We start from the raw sequence: 26,211 nt of genomic DNA, 5'->3' as shown, positions 1-26,211 counted from the left end.
GCTTTACCAATTAACATCCAAGATGCTTCTTGCAGTGAGTGATAACACTTTCAAGCTGACAACAGCCACTTACCCTCAGTTCACAGACAGCACAGAAACCAGGAGGGTCTGCGGTTCACAGCACGTGGGGTGGAGGTGAGGCCAGGTAGAGCACCAAAGACACAAAAAGATTCAGCTGAGAGGACCCCCAACCGGCTCTCACCTGACTGCAGATTGCAGGCTCAGAGACTGCCCCCTGTACTTTCTCCTTTGGCTCTCACTTATTCAGCTGGCTGCCTAGAATGCCCTTCCATCCCCCCTTACTCTTGCTTCCCAAGTCTCTGCTCTTAGAAATTCCAGCCATTCTTTAAGGTTCAAATTAAATACCACCTCCTCCCAGTGAGTCTTCCCAGATCCCCAGATGTCCCCCAAATCCCAAATCCCTACTCATTGCCTTATCATTTGGTACAGCGCACGTGCATTTTATTTCTCTTTGTGGCCCCAGGGCTTGGCAGTGTGCCTGGCATACAGTGGGTGCTCCAGAAATGCCGAGCGAAAGACAGAGCAAGAGAGGACAGCCACCACGCCATCCCCATGGTCCTTCCCACCCTGCCAGGGCCCTGGAAACCTTTTCTGCCAGGGTCCTGCAGGGTGGACTCCATCTCGGCAGAGGGCATCCCAGACCCCTCGCCAACCCCGGAAGCCGGGCTGCCCGCCATGGGAAGACTACACTTCCCAGCGATCCCAGGGAAAAGCAAAAACCCTTTGGCTTTGACAGCCGCCGCCACAAGTCTTTCCGCCTCCCCAGCCTGCCTGGAAGCTGGGAGCGGGATTATGGTGGCCTGACCAGCAAACGCCACCACCACCACCACCATAGGAGACCGGAGCCCCTGCCTCTTCCCCTGCTGCCGCCTCACCAAGTGGACCAGGAAAACAGCCTCCGACCTGCCATGCCCGCCCCTCCCAGCCCCCCGGGGGGCCCGGACCGTCCTCTCCCAGACCTCTGCTGAGGCTGGACCGCCGGCCAGATGTAGCCGGGCTCGGATCCGTCTCCTCCCCTTCTCTCTCTCTGTGGATCTCTCCTGCCTGCCACCCACCGCCTGGACCGGGGCTGGTGAAGGGGCCTGGAGGCTCTGGAGCCCTGATGCCTCACAGCTCATTTCCCTGAGAAGCCACCTCCAGCACCCAGAGTTTGGGACAGACCCTAGGGACGGACACGGGGCCGCAGGGAGCCCAGGGCGCCCCAATGCCAGGGCCTACCATGGCCCAAGCGCTGCCCTGGCTCCTGCTATGGATGGGCTCCGGGGTGCTGCCTGCCCACAGCCCCCAGCCTGGCATCCGGCTACCCCTGCGAAGCGGCCTTGGGGGGGCACCCCTGGGGCTAAGGCTGCCCCGGGAGACTGACGAGGAGCCTGAGGAGTCCAGCCGGAAGGGCAACTTTGTGGAGATGGTGGACAACCTGAGGGGCAAGTCCGGTCAGGGCTACTACGTGGAGATGACCGTGGGCAGCCCCCCACAGACGGTAAGGTCACCGGGCCAGTCCCACCTCCCTCCTGCAGGAGCCGTGGGGAGACTGGCTGGGGATGCAGCATGCTGGCTCCTGCTAAAATGGGCTGCACGGTGCGGGCTGGAGGGACCCTCTTCCAAACCTGTCCTCTGGAATCACGTTGGCAGCAGTCAGCCTCAGCGTCAGCCCCTGCACCCCTCTCCCATTTCCCTTCCCCTCAGAGCCCTTGCCTCCCTCCCTGCATTCCCAGCCTTACACACCCACCCTTCCTGAAGGATTTGGGGCTAGAGAAACACGTCAGGGTTGGGAGCCTGATCTGGGGAAGAGTCCCAACCACAGGGGCGCTGTGAACAGGTGGCAGCCCAGGCCAACTGGCTCTCCCAACCCCACCGCTCGGGATCTGTCAGCCAGTCCTAGCATCTGGGGTTCTAACCATGGTTCCCAGCGTCTTGAGGACCAGGGAATCCTGGCACGAGTTGGATCAGCCCCTTTTCCCCCCTCTGACCGGGCTGCCACAGGACAGCGAAGTGAGGTTTCTGTTGCTCATGACCTCCACTCTAGCCCAGAAGCCCTGGGCCGACTCTTGCCTTCCCCAGCCCCTCCTTCCTCCTTCCTCCTCCCCCTTTCTTTGCATCCAGCACTCCAGCCCTTCCCCCACCTGATGCCTCCCAGAGCCCTGGCCCAAGGGGACTGAACCGAGCCTGGGGTAAAGGACAGGTCATACAGCGAATAGAGCAGAGGACCAGAGCCCCCTTCTAAGCAAGAGACTCCTTCCGTGAGCTGATAGGTGCTGGGGGGTGGGGGGGTAGCAGTGATGGCGATAACACTGCCTGCCGGCTCCCCCCATCCTTCCTGACAGTGCTCCAAGCTACCGCCAAGGTGGCTGCTGGAGGCTGCACCCTCTGCGCCTCTGGCCGGGTAGGAGTGTGCCCATGAGCAGCCCTCCATGGGGTGCTATGACTGACCTCTGTGAGCGTTTGATTCCTCCGTGGGTGAGCTGGGCACGGGTGTGTGCTGGTGTCACCTTGACTCTGATCCTGCACATCTCGGAGCCACCCCCCCCCACCCCCCAGGTCTGTGTCCGGGAGGCTTGTCCTTGGGAGGGTCTGTGAAGGTGGGAGTGTGTTTCTGGGCAGAGGGAACGACCACACTTCCCTGGTCTTTTAAACTGCGCTTACACTGGATCTGGGAGAAATGCAAACCCCTGCCTCCCAATTTCCTGACGGAAGCAGGCATTCCTAGGTCCCTGCTACCCAGGCCTACCTCCCTCCTCCTGGCCAATCCAAGGCTGTGTCTCCCCCCCTTGCCCCTCCTCTTGTCTGTGCATTATAAACAGTCTTGAACCTGTGGGACAGAGCCGGAATCCAGGCCTCTAGCAGGCTGAGCCAACAGGATGCCAGCTGTTGTCAGGGAGTAGGAGGCTGTGGGGACCTGGATCCCCCTCCCCTTTCTGCTAGAGATGTGCCCTGCGAAGCATGCATAGACCCTGTGACATGGACACAGGACTGGGCTATGGGACCAACAAGGGCTTTGGGATCAGACAGAGTAGAAATTCCAGCTCCATAACCCACACCTTTTCCTTTTCCCAGCTGTGTGGCTCTGGGAAAATTATACCACCCCTCTGAGGCGATTGCCATGGCTTTAAAATGGGTGAAATAAGATCTCCTTAGCAAGGTTATCGTGAGGATTAACTGAAATGATGTAGGCGAAAGTGCCTGGAACAGGCAACCAGACACATACTTGACCTCCAGGAAATGGAAGTTACTTTCTCCTAACTTGTCTGGCCACTTCTGCCCCTGCTGTGCCCTTCAAGGAAATAGAAGAACTTGGGTGTCCTGAGCCTCCGTGTTTTACACATAAACATGTCCATGGGGGACCCTTGAGATAATGCGCATATCCTCCAGGACAGAAATTGACAGAAGGAATTGCCCAGTAAATTTAGCTCCTTCCTAGGAGAAGGGGAAAGTTAAGTTCAGCATGAACCCAAGAAGCTCCTTCCTAGGGGAAGGGGAAAGTTAAGTTCAGCATGAACCCAAGAAGCCAGGGAGACTGCAGTTAGAGCCACTGTGGCTGTAGATGGCTCAGAAGCGAGCCAAGGCCAGCCAGTTTGCACGCTATGGTGACTTTGATGCCGCCCCCAGCCATCTGCAGAAAGGATGTCCTTTCTCCTGACCCAGTGGGGTTGTGGTAAGCACCAGATGAGAACGTGGAAGTACCCTGAATGTAACAGTGAAACTTGGGGGGCTCTTTCTATATGCCAGGCAATCAATTGCTGGGTTTGGGGGGACTGATCCACAAAGAGACAGGGAGCAATGTCTTCTGCCCTGAAGAGCTTAGATGGAAGTGAAAGTAGGAGTCCTTATACAAGGTAATCTATGGCAGTGGTACTCAAAGTGAGGTCCCCAGACCCTTGTCATCAGAGCCAGTTAGAAATGTAAATTATCTGGAATTTCCTGATGGTCCAGCAGTTAAGGATCCAGTGTTGTCACTACTGTGGCGAGGGTCCAATCTCTGGCCTGGGAACTTCTGCAGACCGCAGGCGCAACCAAAAAAAGAAAAAAGAAATATAAACTCTCTGGCGCCACCCCCACCCTATCCCCACACCTCCTAGGTCAGCATCTCAAGTTGGAGAAGCACTCCTCTAGAGTACAGTAAGTGATTGCATAGGTGTCCTAAAGGAGGTGAAATCAAGGAAGGCTTCCTGGAGATGTGCTGGAAGATGGATAGGAGGGGCGAGGCCAGTCCCAGGGGAGAAAGGTCCCATCCAACTGTGATTGCATGTCACTGGTCTGTCCTTTCCTCCCCACCCCATCCCCTGAGACCAAGTGAGGACATGGTGTATGAGAGAGCGAGTTAGGTGTGTTTGGCCTTACTCATGCTTGTTCAGGAGACAGTGAGAAACCCAGGCCAGTTAATGTTACAGGTTTGGGTAAAAAGATAGCGCCAGATGGCCAGAAGCCTTTCACTGTCAACTCTAAGGTTTGGACTTTGGTCTGCAGAAATAAGGGGGAAATTGAATTTATTCATGCAGAGGAATGTCATAGAGAAAGCAATCTTGAAGTTCCTGTCGTGGCACAGTGGTTAACAAATCCGACTAGGAACCATGAGGTTGCAGGTTCAATCCCTGGCCTTGCTCAGTGGGTTAAGGATCCGGCGTTGCCGTGAGCTGTGGTGTAGGCTGCAGACATGGCTCGGCTCCCGCATTGCTGTGGCTCTGGCGTAGGCTGGCAGCTACAGCTCCAATTAGACCCCTAGCCTGGGAAACTCCATATGCCGAGGGAGAGGCCCAAGAAATGGCAAAAAGACCAAAAAAAAAAAAAAAAAAAAAAAGCAATCTTTAGGGAAGAGACATCTGAATTTTAGAATGGAACTGAGAGATGCGGGCAGCGGGAGGTTCTGTCACAAACAGCCAGGCCTGGAGCACTATAACAAGGACGTTGTGATTTGTTGAAAAAGGGAGGGAAAACCGGGATGCAAGGAACAGTACAAGGAAGGTGGACCAGACTTGGTGACACTGGTTTGAAGGAGGGGAGGAAGGTGTCAAAGATGATTTCAAGATTCTGATCTTGAAATGATGTAGAAGCTGACAAGATCATTTGTGACAGAGTTGGCAGAAGGGCATGGTTTAGCGGTACAGAGGTACAAATATATACTTTATTTATGGCTACAGTTTATAAAAGTTTTAAAATATATTATGTATAGATTAGTTTGTTCTTTACAGTAATTCCTGCAGTATATACAAAGGTCTTACCATTCGAAAGTTCTAGCAGAAAATAAGGGGACTGAGAGGTTAAGTAATTGGCCAGTTGGCCAGGGTGACCCTGTCTCGCCTTTGACCTCCCTGCTCTGCCATAGCATCTATTTGTGTGTCTTTGGGAGAAAAAAGAGTTTATCCAAGATCCCGCTCCCATTCTCCTGACACCTCCCTAGTCACGTCTCCCTCACTACCCTGAGCAGAACATGTCCCTGATTTTGTGTTTGTTTCCCTCATGAAACACCAAGCTCTTGAGGACAATGTCTTTTTAAATTAATTAATTATTTTGCAGTGTCTTACTTATTGGTCTTTAGCTAATATCCATGACCGCGCCAGGCTCAGAACACGCGCCTAAAAAGTGTGGTGCGGATGAATAAATGAAGTGTGAGGCATCTAGATAGAAATGTTGATGGGCCATTGTCAGTGCAGAACTGAAGCTCTTGGAAGAAGCATTTTCACTCTCTTCACTTGAATGAAAGGGTGTCATCTTGTTGTAACTGTACGAGCATCACCATCCAAACACAGCCTAATGATTTAATTCCTAGCATTAATATCAGGTGACGGTCAATCTTCAGTTTACCAAATATTTGCGGCGCACCTACTGTGTGCAAAAGAGAAAAATAATATCAGAGTCTTGGCCCTCGGAGAGCTCATGATTTGGTGTGAGACACAGACATGTAAATGCCCACATATCCTACAGGACCAAATGCATTTGGCACAAATAGAACACAGTCTTGAGAGTATAAAGAAAGAAGCAGCTACTCCTGACAGGGTGTTAGGAAAAGCTTGCTGGGAAAGGTAGCATTTGAATATGGCCTAGAAAGATGAGAAAGCTTTGCTATTTGGAGAGTAGTTGGGGAGAGAAACTTCATAGAGGGAGACATGAGCTCTGTAAGAAGCTGGAAGTTGTGATGGGGAGGCTGTGAGGCTGAGAGGGGGTGGGGTTTCATGCTGAAGGCAGCAGAGACATGGTCTAGTGTAATTTTGGTTTGAGGAAAACCACTCCAGGGTGGAGGATAACTTGGATGGTCTAGAGTCTGAGACGAGGATCTCTATTAGGACACAAGGGCCTGGAAGGAGATATAAAGGAGCTGGGGGTCCTCAGAGAGCCAGCATGGACCTGTCAGTGCAAGCAGGTGCTCCCCGCCTCCGGTGGGGGAGAGGGAAGAGAAGAGGTCCCCCTCCTTTTAGCCTCTCTGACTGTGTTTGCATCAGGGTACACAGCAAGAGGAACAAGTTTTCAAGCGTAACAGTGGTTTACCAAAACTCCGTGTTTTGTATTCCATGTTAATTACAAAGGCAAGGTACTAGCATGTCCATTTGGGGGAGGGGGAAACTGAGGCTCAGAGAGATTAGGTTACTCAACCAGGGAAGAACAGAGCTGGGGTTCAAATCCAGGTCTTTGGATTCCAAGCCCAAACACTTGGTTTTTTCCAGCATTCTGGGATTATGTTGGTTGACCTTGAGATGCCCAGGGGGCAGTTCTTGTGGATGTATTCAGCAGCCAGCTGAGAATGGGGATCTGGAAACCAGGAGAGAAGCTGGGAGTGGGCAGGTAGAGCCAGGAGTCACCTGCAGAGAGGTGGTTGTGGAAGCCAAGTTGGACTTGTGCTTTGAGAGAATGGAGAGAGAAGAGGAAAACGGTGAGGAAAGAAACATTGGGTCTTAGACTAGGGATCAAGGGAACAAAAGAAAATGCTCAGAGAAGTAGAAAACTCAGGATTCGAGATCTCAAAACCCATGATGACGCCAAGTGGTTTTCCTGACCCCCTTCCCTAGGTTGGGCTTCATACTTCGATCCATGGGGTTCTGTAAAGGGACCCCAAGGGTGGGGGAGAGGTTAGGAGAAAGTTAAGACTCTGTACCTTCCACCTTCTCATCGCCAGCCCCTCCCCTGACCCACCTGCTCCTAAATCTCCCAGCCCTCCCAGAAGAGGTCAACTTTTGTTGACTTGCAGTAGAATTCTGGGTTTTTTTTGTTTGATTGATTGATTGAGTTCTGGTATTAAAAGGTCAAAGACCATTGAACTTAAAGAGCCACCCTCTACATTAGACAAAGCTGGCAGGATCCCATTTCTCTGGGGTTGGGCTTTGGTTGCACATAGGTTTTTGCTGGGACTCCCAGGCTGAATTTTTATCTGTTTGTTTTCCTTTTTTTCTTTTTATGGCTGCACCGGAGGCATAAGAAAGTTTCCCGGGCTAGGGGTCTAATCGGAGCTACAGCTGGCAGGCTATGCCACAGCCACCGCAACTCGTGATCCAGGCCACATTGGCAAACTACGCCTCAGCTCACAGCAACACTGGATCCTTGACCCACTGAACCAGGCCAGGGATTGAATCTGCATCCTCATGGATACTAGCTGGGTTTTTAACCCACTGAGCCACAATGGGAACTCCCATTTCCCAGGCTGTCCTTTCACTGCTTTCTCTTCCTCCACCTCTCCCAGCCAGGAAAGAAAGAGTTGAGCGGGGCATGGGAGGCTCTGTGGAAAGACTGTGTCCTCTCACTGAGGCAGACGGTCTGGACCCCTTCTAGGCTAGTTCTAGTAAAGAGCTAAGCGGAACACTTTGGTTGAAAATCCAAGAGAAACATGTCTCTAGAAAGGCCTCCTACCTGACGACCAACTTGTCTATCTGCTGGGAGCCGTCTCGCCTGGGGGCCTGGGCAGTGGGCAGTTCTGAAACAGTCTGCTTTCCTGGTCCTAGAGCTGCCCTGGGCTTCCCCTGGGAAGATGGGCCCTGTGGCTACCCTGTCTGTTGGCCACTGTAGCCCCACTGTATCCAGGCTGGATGTCCCCTTGACCGGCCTCTCGGGGTTGGTGAACCCCCCCTAGTTGTTGGACTCCAGCACCTGTGGAGTGTTCACCAAACAGCATGAGGAGTGAACCCTGCATCTCCCAAGGGCCCAAGCCAACAGGCCTATGTGCTGAACATGACCGGGCGCCACGGGGGAAAGTGGGCTTATTCTCACCTGAGGACAGACTCAGCAACCATCACAGCCCTGAAACCTGTGGGTGGGACGAGGTTAGACAACAGGAAGGACTTGCTGTCTGACAATGAAAAGCAAGTAGCAGTGGCTGCGATAGGGTTAGTGCAGGGTTTCCCAGGTGGGTTCCATGGAGGCTGAAGGTGCTAAAGAGACACCTGAAAAGTCACTCTGGGGAGAGGATGGAGACAGAGGAAGTAAAACCTCACATTCAAGCAGAACATCTCTGCTTTTTTCTCTCTAGTACATGGGGATCCTGCATGATATTGGAAAAGGGTTCTGCCGCTTTAAAAAAAAAAAAAAAAAAAAAAAAAGCTTAAAGGAGTTACCATTGTGGCTCAGTGGGTTAAGAACCCAATATAGTGTCCGTGGAGATGCAGGTTCAATCCCTGGTCTCTCTCAGTGGGCTAAGGAGCATTGCTGTGGCTGCGATGTAGGCTGGCAGCTGTACCTCCAATTCAACCCCTAGGCTGGGAACCTCCATATGCCGCAGGTGTAGCTGTAAAAAGAAAGAAAAAAAAACCTTACAAACCATTGTCTTAGATGTGTTCTTTAAGAACAAACACATGGAGTTCCCTTGTAGCACAGCAGATTAAGGATCTGGCGTTATCTGCAGTGGCCCAGGTGGCTGCTGTGGCAAGAGTTCCATCCCTGGTCCAAGAAATTCCACATGCCACAGGTGCAACAAAAAAAAAAAAAAAAAAGAGAGAGAGAGAGAGAACAGACATGTATCCATCATCACATGAATAGGAAGCACCAATAAACATTAGTGGAACTGGGTTTGAGGAAGGGGGAAATGGAGCATCCTCTCTAAAAAGGGGGAAGGGTATGCTAGATAAGGTTTGAGGTGACCCAGCCACCTTGGGATTCCTTAAAAAAAAATAGCCCAAGGTGGGTTAAGTGGCACCAGGGAGACGGCTTGCTCCCAAGTATTGCCAGCTTCAGGCTGGAGAGCAAAGTGGAAGCAGAGGCTATATCTGGGAAGGAGTATGTCCATCGAGGTAGCTGATTTGGTCAAGACGGGAGGAGCCTGGATGGGCCCCAATTGCCAGACTCAGTTGGAGGCAGGAGCTGTGAGCTCCACTGGCCCTCAGCCACCCCTGCTGCTGAGCTGAGGATCCTCGTGTCCTTTGCTCCCTTTTCTTCACCTGCGGCAGGCTCAGGTCTGGGAATGTCCACTCAGGGAAGCAGATGATTCAGAAGGTTCCAGGACCAGCGGGTCCTGAAGTCACTCCCACTGCTCTAAGAACCTGGGCGGCTATTCAGTGGGCGTGGTGGGCGTCACTGTCACCAGGCGCAGCGCCGGATTGAAAATCACCCCTGCAAGGACCCTGGGGCTGAGATTTAATGGCAAGAGCCTGTAGAGTTACGGGACCTGCAGCAAATGAGGCAATTATTGTCAGTTTAAAAGAAAAAAAAAAAAAAACTGTTAAGGAGCACCCACTGAGGGCTGGGTGAGAGAAGAAGAAGCACAGAAACTTACTCCCTACCCTTGTGGAACTTGTAGTGTGTGGAACAGCTTTGGATAAATGATTTCAAGTCGAGTGAGTGGTCACCAAAGCAGCAGGTGTTCTCGAGGAACTGCAAGAGGGGGCCCCTCATCTTAGCTGGAGCATCAGGGTGAGAGCTTTGGGAGAAAGGGTGTTTCAACTGTGACTTGAAGTTGAACAGAAGTTAGACAAAAGGGAGTTCCCATTGTGGCTCAGCAGTTACAAACCCGACTAGTATCCACAAGGATGAGGGTTCGATCCCTAGCGTCACTCAGTGGATTAAAGATCCACCATTGCCATGGACTGTGGTGTAGGTCGCAGATGAGGTTCAGATCCCACATCGCTGTGACTGTGGCGTAGGCCGGCAGCTATAGCTCCGTTACGACCCCTAGCTTGGGAACTTCCATATGCCTTGGGTGTGGCCCTAAAAAAGACCAAAAAATAATAATAATAATAAATAAAAAGAAGTTAGACAAAACAGGGAGAGAATGTCTCAGACAAAGGAAAGAGCACCTGCAGAGATCACTGTGCTGCAGAGACACTTGATGAGAAGCATGGTAAGAGAGGGGGAAAGTGACAAGAGGTGGGTGTTTGGAGTCGACCTATGGGAGGTTAGGTGCCCCCAAAGTCAAGGATCTCCAGATTTAATTGAGATAGTTGTGTATCAGTTATTGGGTGCATGGTATGAAGCTACTCCAAAACTGGGCAGCTGGAAACAAGAGCCACTGTATGTCTCAGGATTCTGTGGATTCTGCAAGTCTTACCTGGGTCCACATGTGGCTACGTGCAGCTGGTGGGTCATCGGGGGGCTAGACTAAGCTGGGCTGTTGCACCTCTCTTTCCTTAAGTCTTTCATCCTCAAGAAGGCAACACAGCCTCCTTACATACAATCTTGGGCCCACGTTCCATGAGCCCAGTGCCCCCGCTGCACAATCACTTACCAAGTCTCTGCTTTCCTCCTTTGGCTGATGTCCCCTTGACCAAGCCCAGAGTCGGTGTGGAGGGAATCCCACAAGGGCCTTGGGTTCGGGGAGGTGTGCTTCATTCATGCAACAAGCTACCATGTATTTCCTTTCCAAACAGGAGACCTGGGAAGGTCAAGGAGAGGAAAGAGAGACTTGGGGGTTGGTCAGAACCAAGAGACCCTTGTCCTCGCTTTGTGGCTTATGTATAAGAAAGGTCAAGTTCTTCTCCACACTTGGTCTCAGTTTCCTCCTCTTTAATATGGGAGAAAGGCCCCTATGTCTCAGCTTCAGCTAAAAGGCTTGTGATATGAGAGCGTAAGGGCTCTTTCCTCATAAACTCTGGGGCACTTACAGAAGAAAACAGGCTTCTCTTTCATGGGAAGAATTGGAATTAAAGCTCCCTCCCAGAGGTGTGCAGAAGTGGTGAGACCCTGGCTTAGGCTGCCAAGAAAGGTTGTGGATCCTAAGAACCAGAGATCTTCCAGAATTGAAAGAGCTAATGGACTGATGACTCCTGAAGGCTCTTTTTATCCGGAAGAATCTGAGCTACTTCCATCTGCTAGTGAGAGCTGGGCTCAAGACAGGTGGGACTGGGGAATGAAGAGCTTGCCCTGAACTTCCTCACCAGCTCCACACCTACCTCATCACCCAAGATCTCTGGCTGAAAGGTGCAGGGGAGCCTTGCCTGCAGAGTGAAAGGGGCAGGTGCGCCCTTCCCTGTGGGGCTTGTTAGCATTTCCCAAGAAGCCCCCAGAGGAGCATTTGTTTGTTAAGTGATTGGCACTGACCTAGCCCTGACCCCACGCTGCAGCCCCCTGGGCACCTAAAGGCAGGTGCTACCAAGACTTCTGAGTTGGCCTGGTCCCCTGGGATGAGAGAGAAGTAAGACAGGGGCCTGGTGAGAGGAAGGCAGGTTTGAGCTAGAGCCACACCTACAACCCACAGTTTGGGGACCACTGAGAGATTCCTCCCTCACCCCCAAAAAGGGGTAGATTAGCTCCTTCCCCTTTTCTTGCCTTTAACCATTCATTAATTCAAGAAATACTTATTGCCAGGCACTGCATTACCCACTAGGGACACAATGGGTTTGTGTGTTTGTTTGTTTTGTCTTTTGAAGGCCAAACCCATGGCATATGGAAGCTTCCAGGCCTGGATTCTAATCAGAGCTGCAGCTGCCTGCCTACACCACAGCCACAGCAATGCAGGATTCAAGCTGCCTCTGCGACCTACACCACAATGCACAGCAACACCAGATCCTTAACCCACTGAGCGAGGCCAGGGATCGAACCTGTGTCCTCGTGGTTGCTAGTCAGATTCATTTCCAGTGAGCCACCATGGGAACTCCCTCTGTTTTGTTTTTAATTATATAGAAGAGGAGTTGAGATTCAGTGTGACATTAGAGGAACAAGTCCCAAGGAAACATTTTAATAAGAGAATATGACCTGGTCTTTTTCCCTTAGGAAGTCCCTTTTGAACTCAGACTGAAGGATGATAGGTGAGTAGACAAAACTGCAAGTGGCAAGGAGGATGGTCCAGGCCGAGTAAGTGACCCTCGCCTTTGGGGGAGAGACCATAGCTGCTTGGAGGGCCTGAAATGAGGCTGTGTGGCTGGTGGGCAGAGGGCTAAGCTGGATAAACTAGGCTGGGTGTGTAGGCAGGGCTACATCATGAAGGGCCCTACAGGAAATGTTAAAATCTTTAAGTCGTTATTATCATAGCAAAGGGAGGCCATTGCCACAAGCGGGTAACAAAGTCACATCTGCACTCTGAAAACACCATTCTAGCCACAGTGCAGAAACATTTAGAGAGGTCAAGCATGGGTGTGCCAAGACCAGTAGAGAAGCTATTGTGATAATGGGATGAAATGATGATAATTTGGCCAGGTGTGGCAAAGAAGATGGTAAGAAGTGAACACATTCAGAGGCTTTTAAGATGGTTAATTGGGAGTTCCTGTCATGGCTCAGTGGTTAACCAACCCAACCAGCATCCATGAGGATGCGGGTTCAATCCCTGGCCTCGCTCAGTGGGTTAAGGATCCGGCGTTGCTGTGAGCTGTGGTGTAGGTTGCAGACACGGCTCAGATCTGGCATCGCTGTGGTGTTGGCTGGCAGCTACAGCTCCAATTGGACCCCTAGCCTGGGAACGTCCATATGCCGCAGGTGCGGCCCTAAAAAGACCAAAAAAAAAGGGTTAATTGGACAGGACTCACGGATGCCTTGGATAGAGATGTAAAGAACAGGAAGGTGTTGAGATGCCTCCAAAGTTGCTGACTTCTGAAACAGATGGAGGTGACTAACATAGGCAACATATCAGGAAACACAGATGGGCAGGACCAGGTAAGGTCAGCTGTGGACTTCTTGAATTTGAAGTGTCTTTGAGGCAGTTCAAAGGCAAGCAAGGGGCTAGAGCTATAAGCTCAGGGGTCATCAGGACATAGGGGATAATTGCAGCCAGTGCCGTGGATGAGATGGCTCAGGGAGAGAGTAGAGCGGGAGAGGAAGAGGGCCAAAGCCGAGCCTGGAGAAGTGAGCCTGCAGAGTAAACAGAAGATGTGATCGGAGAGGTGGGTGGAAACCTCAGATTGGATGACAGGGAAGAGTGTTCCCAGGAGGGCGGGGTCAGCAGCGTTGAATGCTCTAGAGAAATAAGATGAGGATATGACATTTGTCTTTTGTATTTGGTGACATGAAATCATCGGTAACTGTAGTAAGGGCTGTTTTAGAGTGGAGGGAGGGATGGAGACGAAACTCAGTTTTAGGATGGGTTGAGGAATGAGTAGGAGGTGAAGAAGTGAAGACAGCTTGGCTGAGAACTTTGGTTGTGAAGGGAGAGGAGAGAGAGGGTAGCTGGAGGCGGATGTGAGATTAAAGAACTTTTTTTTTCTTTTTTTTTAATGAAGAGACAAGCATTTGTAAATGCCAATAGGAAGACTCCAGATTTGGGGGTGGGGATGGGGTGGGGTGGCATCTACCAGAGGGAAAGGGATAATGAATAGGGCAGGGGACCTGAGAAGGAGGAGGGAATTGGTGCCCAAGCCCAGGCAGAAGTCCTCCTGAGCCAGGAGGGACCGCTGGGTGGCAGGACAGTCACAGCGCAGGCTTGTAGAATGATGGTTGTGGGAGGTGGGGGGTGGTTGCAGGTGGGGGGGTCCATCTGATGCCCTTGATGGATGAGGTAAGAGGGAAGGGCATCTGCCAAGTTTGGCTGTACACAAACTCCTCTCCCAGGCCACCCTTAGTGGGAAGGGGAGAGGCCGCCCAAAGTCACCCAGGGGGCTCTCGATGGAATTGTTCGGAGGACAGGATCAAAATCACCTCTCAGAAGCAGGATCACAGTGCAGAGGGCAAGCAAACAGGAGGAAATGGTAACTGTTCATGTTGGTTTCCCTTTTTCTCTGTAAAGACAGAAAGAGAAGTGGTGGCCTGAATTCCTGGGGATTTGGGGGTGGGGGGGGGGACGGGATTGGAGGGGGCCCTTCCTTCCGGGGCTTGAGCCCCTTGGAGGTGGAGCGAGGAGACCTTCCTCAGGTAAGGAGAGAGGCTGGGACTGGAAGGGCACCAAGTGTGAAGGCCTTGGGCAGGGGAGGGAGTGGCCTGCAGAGAAGGCTCCTCCCCCCGCAGGAAAGAGAGGCGTAAGAGGAAGGAGCCTAGACCCAGAGCCCCCAGATAAAGGCCCATTCCAGCGTCAAAGGGGGTTGGATTTTCCTAGAGCTGGCCAGGTGCACACACTCCAGGTCGTCCCCCTGCATCGCCGCAGGCACCAGCATTGTGGAAGAGACCCTCTTTCTTTGGGGTCCAGTGACAGCAGGGATCCCTATAAATGCGAGTCCAGCCCTGGTGCTGGGACCAGAGTCCTGGCAGGTGGGGGAGGTGATCCTGGGGAGGTGGTGGGTGAAGAAGGCTTTTTAATCATTAACCTGGTTGATTGAAATCTGAACTGCTGTGCCTCCAGCTCTATTGATTCTCTCTGCAAGCACAGCATCTGGGGCTGGTGGCTGCTAAGAGACCAGGGAGAGGGACGGTGGGGAGAGGTAGGGGCAGAGGCCAGGGAGGGAAATGGGAAGCCGGCCAGGAGCAGGGGGCTGGGAAGGCAGGAGGAGGCAGAGGTAGAGGCCTGGGCCACAGTGGGGAGGCATCTCTGGGGGGCGGTGTGGGGAGGTGCAGTCAGCCAAGCCACAGAGGACCACTCAGAGCGGGAAGGAGGAAACAGAAAGCCAGAGAAGCACAGTGACCTGCCCAAGGTGACACGTCAGAACCTGCACCAAAGCGGAGGTCAGCTGACTTCACTCACGGAGGAGAGGGGATGCAAAAATGCAGGTCGGGAGAAGCTGAGGTGAGGACACAGCAAGTCGGCCAGAGAGGATTCGGTTTCCGGATTACTGTGAGCCTTTCCTTTGTGCCTGTGAGGAGGTAGGAGGCATCAAAAATGGCTCCGGACTGACTGCAGAGGGGTCAGGTCATCTCGGAAGGAAGGGGGACAAGGCAGAAGAGAAGGAGGACGGGCAGCTCAGTGAGGCACAGCGAGACACACCTGTCTGTCTTCACTGAGCCAAAACCAGGGCCCTGCCGAGCTGGCGTCTCACCAGGACCACATATGGGGCGCCTGCTCCCACTCTTTCTGACAGTGGGACTCAGAGGTCTGTGTCACCTCCAAGACAGTGGGAAGCCACATTCTGGCAGGCAGGGTCAGGAACACGTGGGCCCCAACGTGCCATCCTGGTCCCCACAGTGCCCCTCGCCAGCGCCAGCTCCTAGAATAGCTCATCTCTGAGCTGGAGCCGGGCTGCCTGCCGGCGATGTGCTTCCTAGAGAACCAGAGGGAAGGACTTAGCTCTGCAGCCGGACTGGACCCGTCAGAGGGAGCACAGGCAGCCGACGGCAGAGAGAAACAGCAATGGAGACACGCACACAAGGAGTGATGAGGCTCTCCTGACATAGAAACGGTTCCAAATCTGCAGAGAAGACTGAGCAGATGCAGGGTTTCTGAGGCCATGCTGAGGAGGTCATAGGACCCCATGTTCTGTCTGCAGTCATGGTACTAGCAGAGGCCAGCCTGTCTAGTCCTGCGTCCAGAAGCTTCATCCTGGATCCTCCAAAGGGAGACCAGGGGGCCGGGGTGGGGGTGGAGGGGACAGTGAGGGGAGTGAGTCCAGGCCTCCTGTCGTAACGTCCTTCTCCCCCCTTTCTTCGACAGCTCAACATCCTGGTGGACACAGGCAGCAGTAACTTTGCTGTGGGGGCTGCCCCCCACCCTTTCCTGCATCGCTACTACCAGAGGCAGCTGTGAGTGCTGGGAGAGCCCTACCCGAGGAGCCAGGCCAAGAAGGGTCAGGCAGGGGAGGGGCTGCAGGGAGAAGGTCCAGGTCCTCGCAGCCTTCCTTCCTCCCGGGAAGAGGAAGGGCAAAGAAGGCGACAGTGATGGGAGAGGAGTGGAGGGGCTGGGCCAGGGTAGGGTGGGGGGCGAGGTGGTAAACTGTGAGGAAGGGCTAGTTGACAGGCAGCCAGAAATGCTTCTCTTCTGAGATGGGGGAGCTTCGGGGCTGGGGGTAGGGAGAGCAGCCCCAAGCTCCCAGGGGGATCTCAGGGTCTCCTTCCTGTGCACAGGGGCTCCATCCTGCACCCCTTCAGCAGCTCTCCACTTTCTGACACGACTGCCTAAGTCTGAGCTGAGCAGGCTGCAGTGTCCGGGCGCTATTCTCAGGGGCTTCACACATTCCAAGGAAGCGAGAGCCTTCCTCAGCCCCACTGCCTGGCCAGTGTCAGCAACCAAAAGTGAGATGCCTCCCTGCGCCTCTCAGAGTTGCAGCAGCTGGACTTAGCTAACCCGGTGGCGGGGAGGATGGAAGCATTATTTGTGTGTGAAAACCTGTGAGTAGAGGCTGGCGTCCCACCCTAGGACCTCAAGGCAGACGCCAAAGCCATCCTCTTAGCTCTTCTTATTCCCCTTTCCCCATTAATTCCCCATCTAAAGAAAGCAGTCAGGGAGTAGGGCTTGCTTAGGGTCAGGGAATCCATTCCAGCTCCTGGTCTGTGTCCCGCCACTGTCCCCATCACTCACGCACAAGCCCTGGTCAATGGCCTGATTCAACACGGGCGGCAGAGACATGTTGATGAGCATGTTTCATCCAAGTACATCTCAGTTGCCCTGAGATGCTTGCGCAAACCCCTTCTTTGGAAGAACTTGCCAAAGAGGTTCCACATTCACCCACCTCTACCACTCAGATGGTACCACTGAGTCCCAAGGCAGCAAAAGAGTCAATGGCTCCTTTTCTTTGAGAGTGTGATAAGGCCGGGGGGGGGGGGGTGGGGAGAGGCTCCCTAGATGTACCCTCAGCAGCCGCAGGCACAATACACAAAGCCTAGGCTTGTTCTGCCAGGGCCTGAGCTCCAGATCTAGATCTAGGAATACAAGCTATGGACACAGGAGAGCGAGCCCCAGGGATATCCCCCCGCATCTGCCTGCAAGGTTAGCTGACCTGCTCTGGGTAAAAGATCTATGGATGTTCTATTGAGCAGCCTGACAGCATCTTGTGTAGATGTCCGTGAGGTGCGATGAGGCATCCGGGAGTGGGTTCGATGCTGGATCCCTGCACCAGTTGTGGTTGTGTAGCCATAGATCTCTGCCTCCTCTCCACAGGTCCAGCACATACCGGGACCTCCGGAAGGGTGTGTATGTGCCCTACACCCAGGGCAAGTGGGAGGGGGAGCTGGGCACCGACCTGGTGAGCATCCCCCACGGCCCCAACGTCACTGTGCGGGCCAACATTGCTGCCATCACTGAGTCAGACAAGTTCTTCATCAATGGCTCCAACTGGGAGGGCATCCTGGGGCTGGCCTACGCGGAGATCGCCAGGGTGAGCAGAACAAGGCCTGGCCCCGAAAACTGTCTGCACGTTGCACTCTGCATGCTACACAGGGATGGAGTTGGGAGAGAGGAGGGGAGGGAGCTGATGAAGGGAGGGAAACAAATCAGTTTAAAGGGATGCTTCACAGGGGGATAGGGTGGGTGGCAGTCTGAATTTCATCCCCACAGAGGGCAGAACTATGGCGAAAGACAGTGTGATAGGTAGAGGACCAGGCTGTGTTTTCTACTGACTCTGAGATCTTTAAGAATGAAGGGCCCCGTAACTCTGAATCAGGTTGAGTGTATAGGGATCGGGATCCTATAGATCTTTGCTGTTTGCATTGCCAGTGTGTCTTGCCATCCCTCCCCCCACCAAACCTCAGGACCTCGAGATGGTCTTTCCCGAGGAACATCCCCCCCATCTTGCTTTGCCCTCCATTCCTCTTCTCATGAAGGCCTCCTGTGCGAGGACTCACTCCTTGTCTCTCTCTGTCCCAGCCCGACGACTCCTTGGAGCCGTTCTTTGATTCCCTGGTAAAGCAGACCCACGTGCCCAACCTCTTCTCCCTGCAGCTCTGCGGCGCCGGCTTCCCCCTCAACCAGTCGGAAGTGCTGGCCTCGGTTGGTGGGAGCATGGTGAGTAGGTCGGAGGAAAGGGGAGGCCCTGGCACGGGGCAGAGAAGAGAGGACCCTCTGCCTCCCGCCCTCTCAGCCTCCCCCAAAGCTGTGGGCTCCCCTAAGAGAATCAAGAGAAAGCTTTTTTGAGTTCCCCACCTCCACTCTTTTTCCATCCTTTTCTTCTTTGCATTATTCCAGAAAGGATGTGAGGTGCCAATGGATGGTAACCTTGGAAAGGATGACAGATGATTAAGAAAATTTCAAAGGAAATGAAGTTAAGACCTCTCAAATCAAGATTATTCAGTCTGATGATCAGGAGGCAGAGATACGAGGAGTTTAAAAGTCTATTTATTAATTAAGTAGGACAACTGGTGAATGGTTCTCTATCTTCAACAAGCAGCGAAAATAAAACATATAATAGAAGCAAATTATCATTCACTCAACATTTATTGTGCCAGTTTAGGTTTAAATTACTTTATCAAGGGCTGTGTGATTCTGAAACAAGTTAATTTAAAATCTTGAAAAGCCTCTTCCCCTGAACACATCCTTAACACATTTAAGAAAGATCACTTCAGAACATGATTTGAGGAGTTCCTGTCGTGGCTCAGTGGTGATGAACCTGACCAATATCCATGAGGAAGTGGGTTCGATCCCTGGCCTGGTTCAGTGGGTTAAGGATGCAGCACTGCCATGAGCTATAGTGTAGGTCATGGCTCGGATCTGGTGTTGCTGTGGCTGTGGTGTAGGCCGGCGGTTGTAGCTCCTATTCAACCCCTAGCTTGGGACCTTCCATATGCTGCGGGTGCAGCCCTAAAAAAAAAAGGACCAAAAAAAGAACACGATTTGATTAGAAGCAGGACGATGAGAAAGGGGATCTGCAGAGGGCCTTGCCACCGCAGGAATCCCTGATCCTACTGCTCGCCCTCTGGATGACTTGGTGTCCTTCTGTGTCGGGACCTGGGTACTGTCTCTTTTTCCCTCTAGATCATCGGGGGTATCGACCACTCGCTGTACACGGGCAGCCTCTGGTACACACCCATCCGGCGGGAGTGGTATTATGAGGTGATCATTGTGCGGGTGGAGATCAATGGACAGGATCTGAAAATGGACTGCAAGGAGGTAATAAAACCCAGGGGAAGCCGGAGAGGTTAGGGGGAGGCAGCAGAGCGAGAGGCCAGACCCTGAGCTCTGAGACTGGGAGGATGAGGCAAAGGTGCAGGACCTGCAGAAGGGCTGGGGGCTGAGCCTGCATCAGTCAGGAGCTTAATGGTCCCACTTCGGGACCTGAGGTTTAGGGCTAGGGACTGGCGGGGCACTTTCCCAGGGGCCGTGAGGCTTAGGTCTGGTAAGGGAAAAAGCCCGTCTGGACTCCAACCACTGCCCTGCATTATGACCTTGGGCAAGTCGTCTGCAAGGCACTGTGACATGATGAAGAGCCTGGCTTTGGATTCTGAAAGGCCTGGGTTTCCAGCTCTGCCATTGACTAGCTATGTGCCCTCAGGCAAGTGACTATGTTGTGTTTCAGTTTCCTCATCCGCAAAACAGAAGTAAACAGCTTTTCCAAGGATTGTGGTAAAAGCAGAGAAAGTGAATAAAGTGTTTATCCCAGCACAGTACCCAATAAATGGTAGTTAAACTATTTGGGTCTTCCCTACCTAGATTCTTAACATATGTTAAATTAGAACAGATAAAAATGTATTATGAAAAGGTAAAAGCATTACATGAGATATTTTTATTTTCAAGATTTGGAGAATGCCTACCACCCAAAGATAATAAGAGTTAACATTTACAGAATGCTTCCTATGTGCAAGGGCACATTCTAAGCCCTTCAAATATATTAATTTATTTAATCAATTTAATCAATTTTATTAATTTATTATTATAATAACTCTTTGAGGTAGGTACTATTATTATCCTCATTTGAAATATGAAGAAACTGAGGCACAGATGTTAAGTAACTTGCCCAAGGAGATCCACCTAAGAAGTGGCAAAGCCAGGATGTCAACCCAGGGAGGACCTTGAGCAGACTCACCCCTCCAGTCATGGCCAGAGCCTGACATCAAAAAAGCTTTTGAGGGAATTAACGTTGTGGCTCAGTGGGTTACACACACAACTAGCATCGTGAGGATGTGGTTTCGATTCCTGGCCTTGTTCAGTGGGTTAAGGATCCGGCGTTGCCGTAAGCTGTGGTATAGGTTCGACCCCTAGCCTGGGAACTTCCATATGCCACAAACCAAAAACAGAAACAAAAAGAAGCCTTTTGATATTCTAAGCCTTTCTCTCCCTTTTAGTACAACTACGACAAGAGCATTGTCGACAGTGGCACCACCAACCTTCGTTTGCCCAAGAAAGTGTTTGAAGCTGCCGTCAAATCCATCAAGGCAGCCTCCTCGGTCAGTGGGACTAAGGACAGGGGTACAAGAGATGACACAGTGTCACAGGAAGTCTGTGACAGTCACACTCCTCCACAACAGCCAAGATACCTACCCTCAGATTCCTCTACTTAGATCTCTCAAAAACGGTTCTCTTCTATGGGCCTCCGTTTGCTCAGCACACAATTCCCTGGTCCAAAGTTTTGGCCTTACTCTCCCCTCTCCTCCTTTAATCTTTGCATTTTGGCTTACCTTTCCCCAGTTTGGATATTTCATGGAAAAGTGAGTAAAGGGCTTAGTAAGTGTGATCTGAAAATGCGGGAGGCGAGATGGTGAAAGAGGCTATTTCCTCATCGTTATCCCTTTCTTACCAACACAGACGGAGAAGTTCCCAGATGGTTTCTGGTTAGGGGAACAGCTGGTGTGCTGGCAAGCAGGCACCACCCCTTGGAACATTTTCCCAGTCATCTCACTCTACCTAATGGGGGAAGTCACCAATCAGTCCTTCCGCATCACCATCCTTCCACAGGTACGTCCCCAGCCTCAAGCGGTGGGATCCCAGGAGGAGAACTGAGTATATGCAGGGAGATGGTGAGCAGGTATGGCTTCCCAGAACTTGGAAGACAAAAGGGATGAGGGTCCAGTGGTAAAGGGCTCTTAGAAAAACCAACCCCTCGGAGCTCAGGGGCAGCAAGGGAAGGGCAGCCTGAGGGCAGAGATGGGGCGCAGCACGGAGGATGACATTCTCTCACTCTCAGATGGCTTTTCCTTAGCAATATCTGCGGCCAGTAGAAGATGTGGCCACGTCCCAAGACGACTGCTACAAGTTCGCCATCTCACAGTCATCCACAGGCACTGTCATGGGAGCTGTTATCATGGAAGGCTTCTACGTTGTCTTTGATCGGGCCCGGAAACGAATTGGCTTTGCGGTCAGCGCCTGCCATGGTAAGAGCGCCAGGGATGAGGGGTGGGGCCCGTCTATCCATATTCCTCCTGTCCAGCAGTTAGGGTACACAGGCCCCTGTCAGTCTGGGAGGGACTGATGGGGTAACAGCTGCCTCAAGCCAGGGTCTGCATACTGTGTACAACCTTGTATCAGCACTTGTGCTTTTTTCCTATCACCTGGCATGGGACGCCAGTCTGGACTGGCAGCCTCTGCTGGAGACCCAGAACAGCAAGAGCTGCCTCAGCACCTGGGGAAGCTCGAGATACAGGGGCAGCAGGCCTAGCCTTTAGGACCCTGTCAGCGGCCGTGTGCCAAGTTTGAATGCTACTGGCAGGGTCTTACAACTGAATTTCCACAGCAGCAAGTGAATTTACTAGGTATATGTGGGCCGGTCAACTTAGAATGACTGACATTTAGGCATCATTTAGGCAAGTAAACAGGAAAGAGGTGTTGCTCCCAGTGACCTGAGAGGAGAGCCATGCCTCCGCTAGCAATGGTTTTCTGTCCCGCTCCTAAATACCTCCAAGGAGGGAGATTCTACAGCCTCAAGGGCTGGTTTCAAGGCCTATCAGGGTGTTCTTTTTGGTGTGTAATCCAAACTGCTCTGTGACAGTGAGCACTGCCTGTTCACATTTCCTTTCTCCAGTGCACGATGAGTTCAGGACAGCAGCAGTGGAAGGCCCTTTTGTCACCCCGGACATGGAAGACTGTGGCTACAACATCCCACAGACAGATGAATCAACCCTCATGACCATAGCCTATGTCATGGCTGCCATCTGCGCCCTCTTCATGCTGCCACTCTGCCTCATGGTGTGCCAGTGGCGCTGCCTCCGCTGCCTGCGCCATCAGCACGATGACTTTGCTGACGACATCTCCCTGCTGAAGTGAGGAGGTCTATGGGCAGAAAAGAGAGATTCCCCTGGACCACATCCGGTGGTTCACTTTGGTCACAAGTAGGAGACAGAGATGGCACTTGTGGCCAGAGCACCTCAAGACCCTCACCCACCCACCAAATGCCTCTGCCTTGACAGAAAAGAAGAGCTGGCAAGGTGGGTTACAGGGACTGCACCTGTAGGAGACAGGAGAGGGAAGAAGCGCTCTGGTGGCGGGAATACTCTTGGTCACCTCCAACTTGAGTTGGGAAATTCTGCTGCTTGAAACTTCGGCCCTGAACCTTTGCCCACCATCCCTTTAGATTCTCCAACCCAAAGTATTCTTCTTTCCTTAGTTCCAGGAGTGGCATCACACCCAGGTGACCCAGTGTGCATCTCTGCAGTACGTTGGCAGAGAAAGGGCCAATCTTGTTTCCCTGCTGGCCACGGTCAGCAGGGACGGATGCACAGTTTGCTCCTTGCTTGAGACATAGGGACTGTATAGACAAGCCTAACATTGGTGCAAAGACTGCTTCTTGAATTAAAAAATAATTTAAAAATAATTTGTACAAATAATTTGTACAAATGGGGGTGGTTAGACAAGAAGGAGAGGGGGTGCAAAGACAGGGAACAGCTGGGATCAAAGCCAGGGAAGGCTGAAACATGACAGCTCGCCAGTCCCAGTTTTAGACTCCATCTCCAAGCTAGAACCCCATCTTAGAAGATGGGTTGCTTCCCAATGTCTTCTTTTCTGTGGATGCAGCCCAACCAAAAGTGTGATGAGAAGAAGGGCTTTAGCCAAAAAGCTCTTTTTATCTCTTTTAAAGGGAAAGTGCCCATCAAAATTCCCATTTAACAAATGAATTTTTACCTAATTCCTTGTCTCTACGTGAACCCTCTACTCTACACATGATAGGTGGCCCTGAAACATCCCCAGCCCCAGAAGCCCAGGTGCCCTATGGGAAAGCAGCTGGCATAGAGCAAACCTAACAGGGCTGTGCTTTGTCTTCCTGGTTACGTGTTCACCCCTTCCCCAAAGCGCTATTCCTCCGGAGCTTTGCAGCTGAGGTGCTAAGAAGAAGAGATAGGAAATCTCTCCTATCTAATCCTTGAAAGCAGAATCCTGAAGATTCATTCAACAGGTATAGAGGTGATGCTCTATACCCCTGCCTGGATAACTTCCTGTTCAGATGGAAGTAATAGTAAGATTCTGACATAATACAGAGCAGATTCACTGCCTTCGCACCCTGTTTAAGGTCTGCCTCGTTTATTTGGCTTAGCAACCTGCAGTGACACTAGTATTATACCAGGGCTCTCTGACTCCAGCATCATGGCCTTTAGTATCAAGGCTGCATGGAGAAAGGATGACAGCCTCAGGGCTTCCTGCTTTCCTTCATCACAAGAGCCCCTTGATAGAGGCCATCGTTTGCCCCCATCTTGCTCTTTACTCTCCACTCCAAGCAGTACGTGGGTACCCAGGCTGGTTCTTGGGCTAGATAGTGGGACCAAGTTCATTTCCTCCCTATCAGTTCTAACCCAGTCGACTGTGCTACCAGTGTTAGTGGGAAGAGCTGAATTTTCTCACTATTCCACTGGATCCTATTCCTATCTAGTCAACACACTGCTTCCAGGTACGGGAACTGCAGAGGGTGGAATTACCTGAAGAGGGAAAGGGAAACACAAGAGGGGCCTCTGGAGATCCTGGCCTTAGCCAGCTGCCCACAAGCCATAAACCAATAAAATAAGAATACTGAGTCACTTTTTTTAAAATCCGAGTCTTCTTCATTCCCACTGCACTTGGTGCTGCTTTGGCTGACTGGGAACACCCATAACCACAAAGACTGACAGGAAGACTGGGGACTGTCCACTTCCAGCTTGGAACTTACTGTGTAAATACGCTTCCAGAATTGCTACCATGAATTGAAAATGCCACATTCTGCTTTATAATCTTGACCCATGTTGGGGAAAACTGGCTTTTCCCCCCTGCTCTTTCCAGGGCATAAAACCCAACCCCTTCATTAGTGAATCTCATTGTCTTAATTTTTTAGTTTAAAAGAGAAAATTTGTACTTATTTTTCTTTTTACAGTTTCTTCCTCTCTACCCTGAAACCATGAACTCTAAAGTGTAAAAAAAAAAAATCTTCGCAACAGCTTCTTGCTTGTAAAAATATGTATTATACATTTCTATTTTTAAATTCTACTCCAGAAAAAGGACTGTCCCATCTCTACTCACTGCATCAGGGCCTTCCCCATGGGTCTGCACAGCTTTTAGTAGTGCAGGCAGTGGACAGAGGGAAAAGGGAGAACAAGGGTGGCCAAAACTCAAGTGCCACTTTTGGAACAAGAATCCTGAACAAGAAAGAGAAAAGAGTGACGAGGCCCAGCTCCCATGCACACCCTCCACCACTGTCCTGCCATAGCTGGCTTTCCAGGGGCTTCCACCAGGAAGCAGTTAAGCGTCCCGCTCCCTCCTTTTTCCTCTTTACTCCTTTGGTGTCAAAGATCTGTGGAAAAGAAACGGAATACTCTTTATGCCCATTTCTAATTTCTAAATTTCCATGGAATCCTGACAAATACTGCACGTGGCCCAGAGGCTGCCGGAAAATTGAGGGGAGATAAAACCTTAAGATTTTAAGATAAAAAAGGATCCCCCCTCAAATGGAAAGAACAAAAAAGCTGGTCTTCCATTTTGCCGCATTCCCTGTTCATGACAGCTACCAAACTGGAGACATTAATATTTCATTAACCAAAGAAGGTGGGTCCTCTGACCTCTACAATGGGAAGGACTCAGGCCATTTAATCACCCTACAAGATGCCAAGGAGATCCCAGGAAGTCCAGCTTCTTACACTGATGCCAGTCAATAAACTTGGGCAAGGAAGATAAAGAGTATGGGCACGAGCTGACAGGTAAGGATGAAAGACAAAGAAGGCAGAGAGTAACAAAAACAGAGAGGAGAGGATTTTGGGATCAGAAAGGAAAGCCTTTGCTACCCTGAAATGTACTGCTAGTGCCAGTAAGCATTTCCAGGTCCCAGAATGGGAGAAATTCACCTGTTGGTAATATAATCATATCCTTCCCTTGGAGCTAATTCTTCTATTAACACTTAATTTTTATGTGTTTCATTCTACAACAGAAGGGAGCTGAAGCCATTTCTTTTAGGAGTAAAGATAAAAGGACAGGAAAAGATTCAAAGCTCTAAGAGAAACAAAGCTTTTCTAGGCATAAACCTAGAAACCGGAAGGGCTCAATAAGCAGAGATGGAAAAATGATCTGTCTAGTTCGAGAAAGCTATCCACAGAACAAATGACTCAGAAACTTGAACTCCAACCTCCCTTCTTTGTATCGCTTTTGTTTCCATTTTCCCAGGACACGAAACATGTCCCCCACAGCGTTCTTACTTCAAAAACTCAAACACCTATCCCAAGATCACTCTGAAAGTAATTTTGCACAGACATCTCCTCCACCCCAGTGCCTGCCTGGAACTCACCCAAGGTCACCACACAACTTGGTTGTGAACCAACTGCCTTAACCTTAGGGGAAAGGGGGAGAGCTGGACTGGGAGGTCAGAGGTGAAGGGGCAGAGGTGAGGACTTCACAAGGTTGGTCTGTCAGAGCTTGAGCCGAAGCCAAGTCGGTGATGGAAAGGGATGGCTTGGCCCAGGAAAGACCTGTGGGTTGTGCTAGTTTCTAAAGAGATGACTACCCAGGAAGTAGGGTGGCCAGAAGTTTGTGGGCGGCATGGGGGGAAATGGGACCCGGTTGTGTTGTTATTCTTGGACTGTGAATTTTGCTGATGTCAAACAGAATATTCTGTAAACCTAATGTCTATGTACAAATAATGAGTGTTAACACAGTAAAATATTCAATGAAAAGCCAAA

The 26,211-nt window shown here is 51.4% G+C and overlaps 1 protein-coding gene across 3 annotated transcripts; it reads left to right on the top strand.

Annotated features, from left to right (window-relative positions):
• The first annotated feature begins 734 nt into the window (after nucleotides 1–734).
• Nucleotides 735–26,211, top strand: BACE1 (beta-secretase 1). Of its 3 annotated transcripts, XM_021102012.2 has the most exons (10): nucleotides 12,142–12,176; nucleotides 13,909–15,013; nucleotides 15,875–15,963; nucleotides 17,318–17,534; nucleotides 18,023–18,160; nucleotides 19,127–19,261; nucleotides 20,434–20,535; nucleotides 20,894–21,043; nucleotides 21,288–21,459; nucleotides 22,107–26,211. In XM_021102012.2, exons 2-10 carry the CDS (start codon nucleotides 14,984–14,986, stop codon nucleotides 22,346–22,348), a joined length of 1,275 nt encoding a protein of 424 aa, XP_020957671.1. In that variant the 5' UTR covers nucleotides 12,142–12,176; nucleotides 13,909–14,983; the 3' UTR covers nucleotides 22,349–26,211.

The sequence above is a fragment of the Sus scrofa genome, chromosome 9 (genome assembly GCF_054392235.1).
Source record: "Sus scrofa isolate SSC_HxYL_T2T_F1_AM1 chromosome 9, Sscrofa_HxYL_maternal_Yorkshire_Landrace_v2.0, whole genome shotgun sequence".
In the NCBI taxonomy this organism is placed as follows: domain Eukaryota; kingdom Metazoa; phylum Chordata; class Mammalia; order Artiodactyla; family Suidae; genus Sus; species Sus scrofa.
This window is presented reverse-complemented; position numbering and strand designations above follow the sequence as displayed.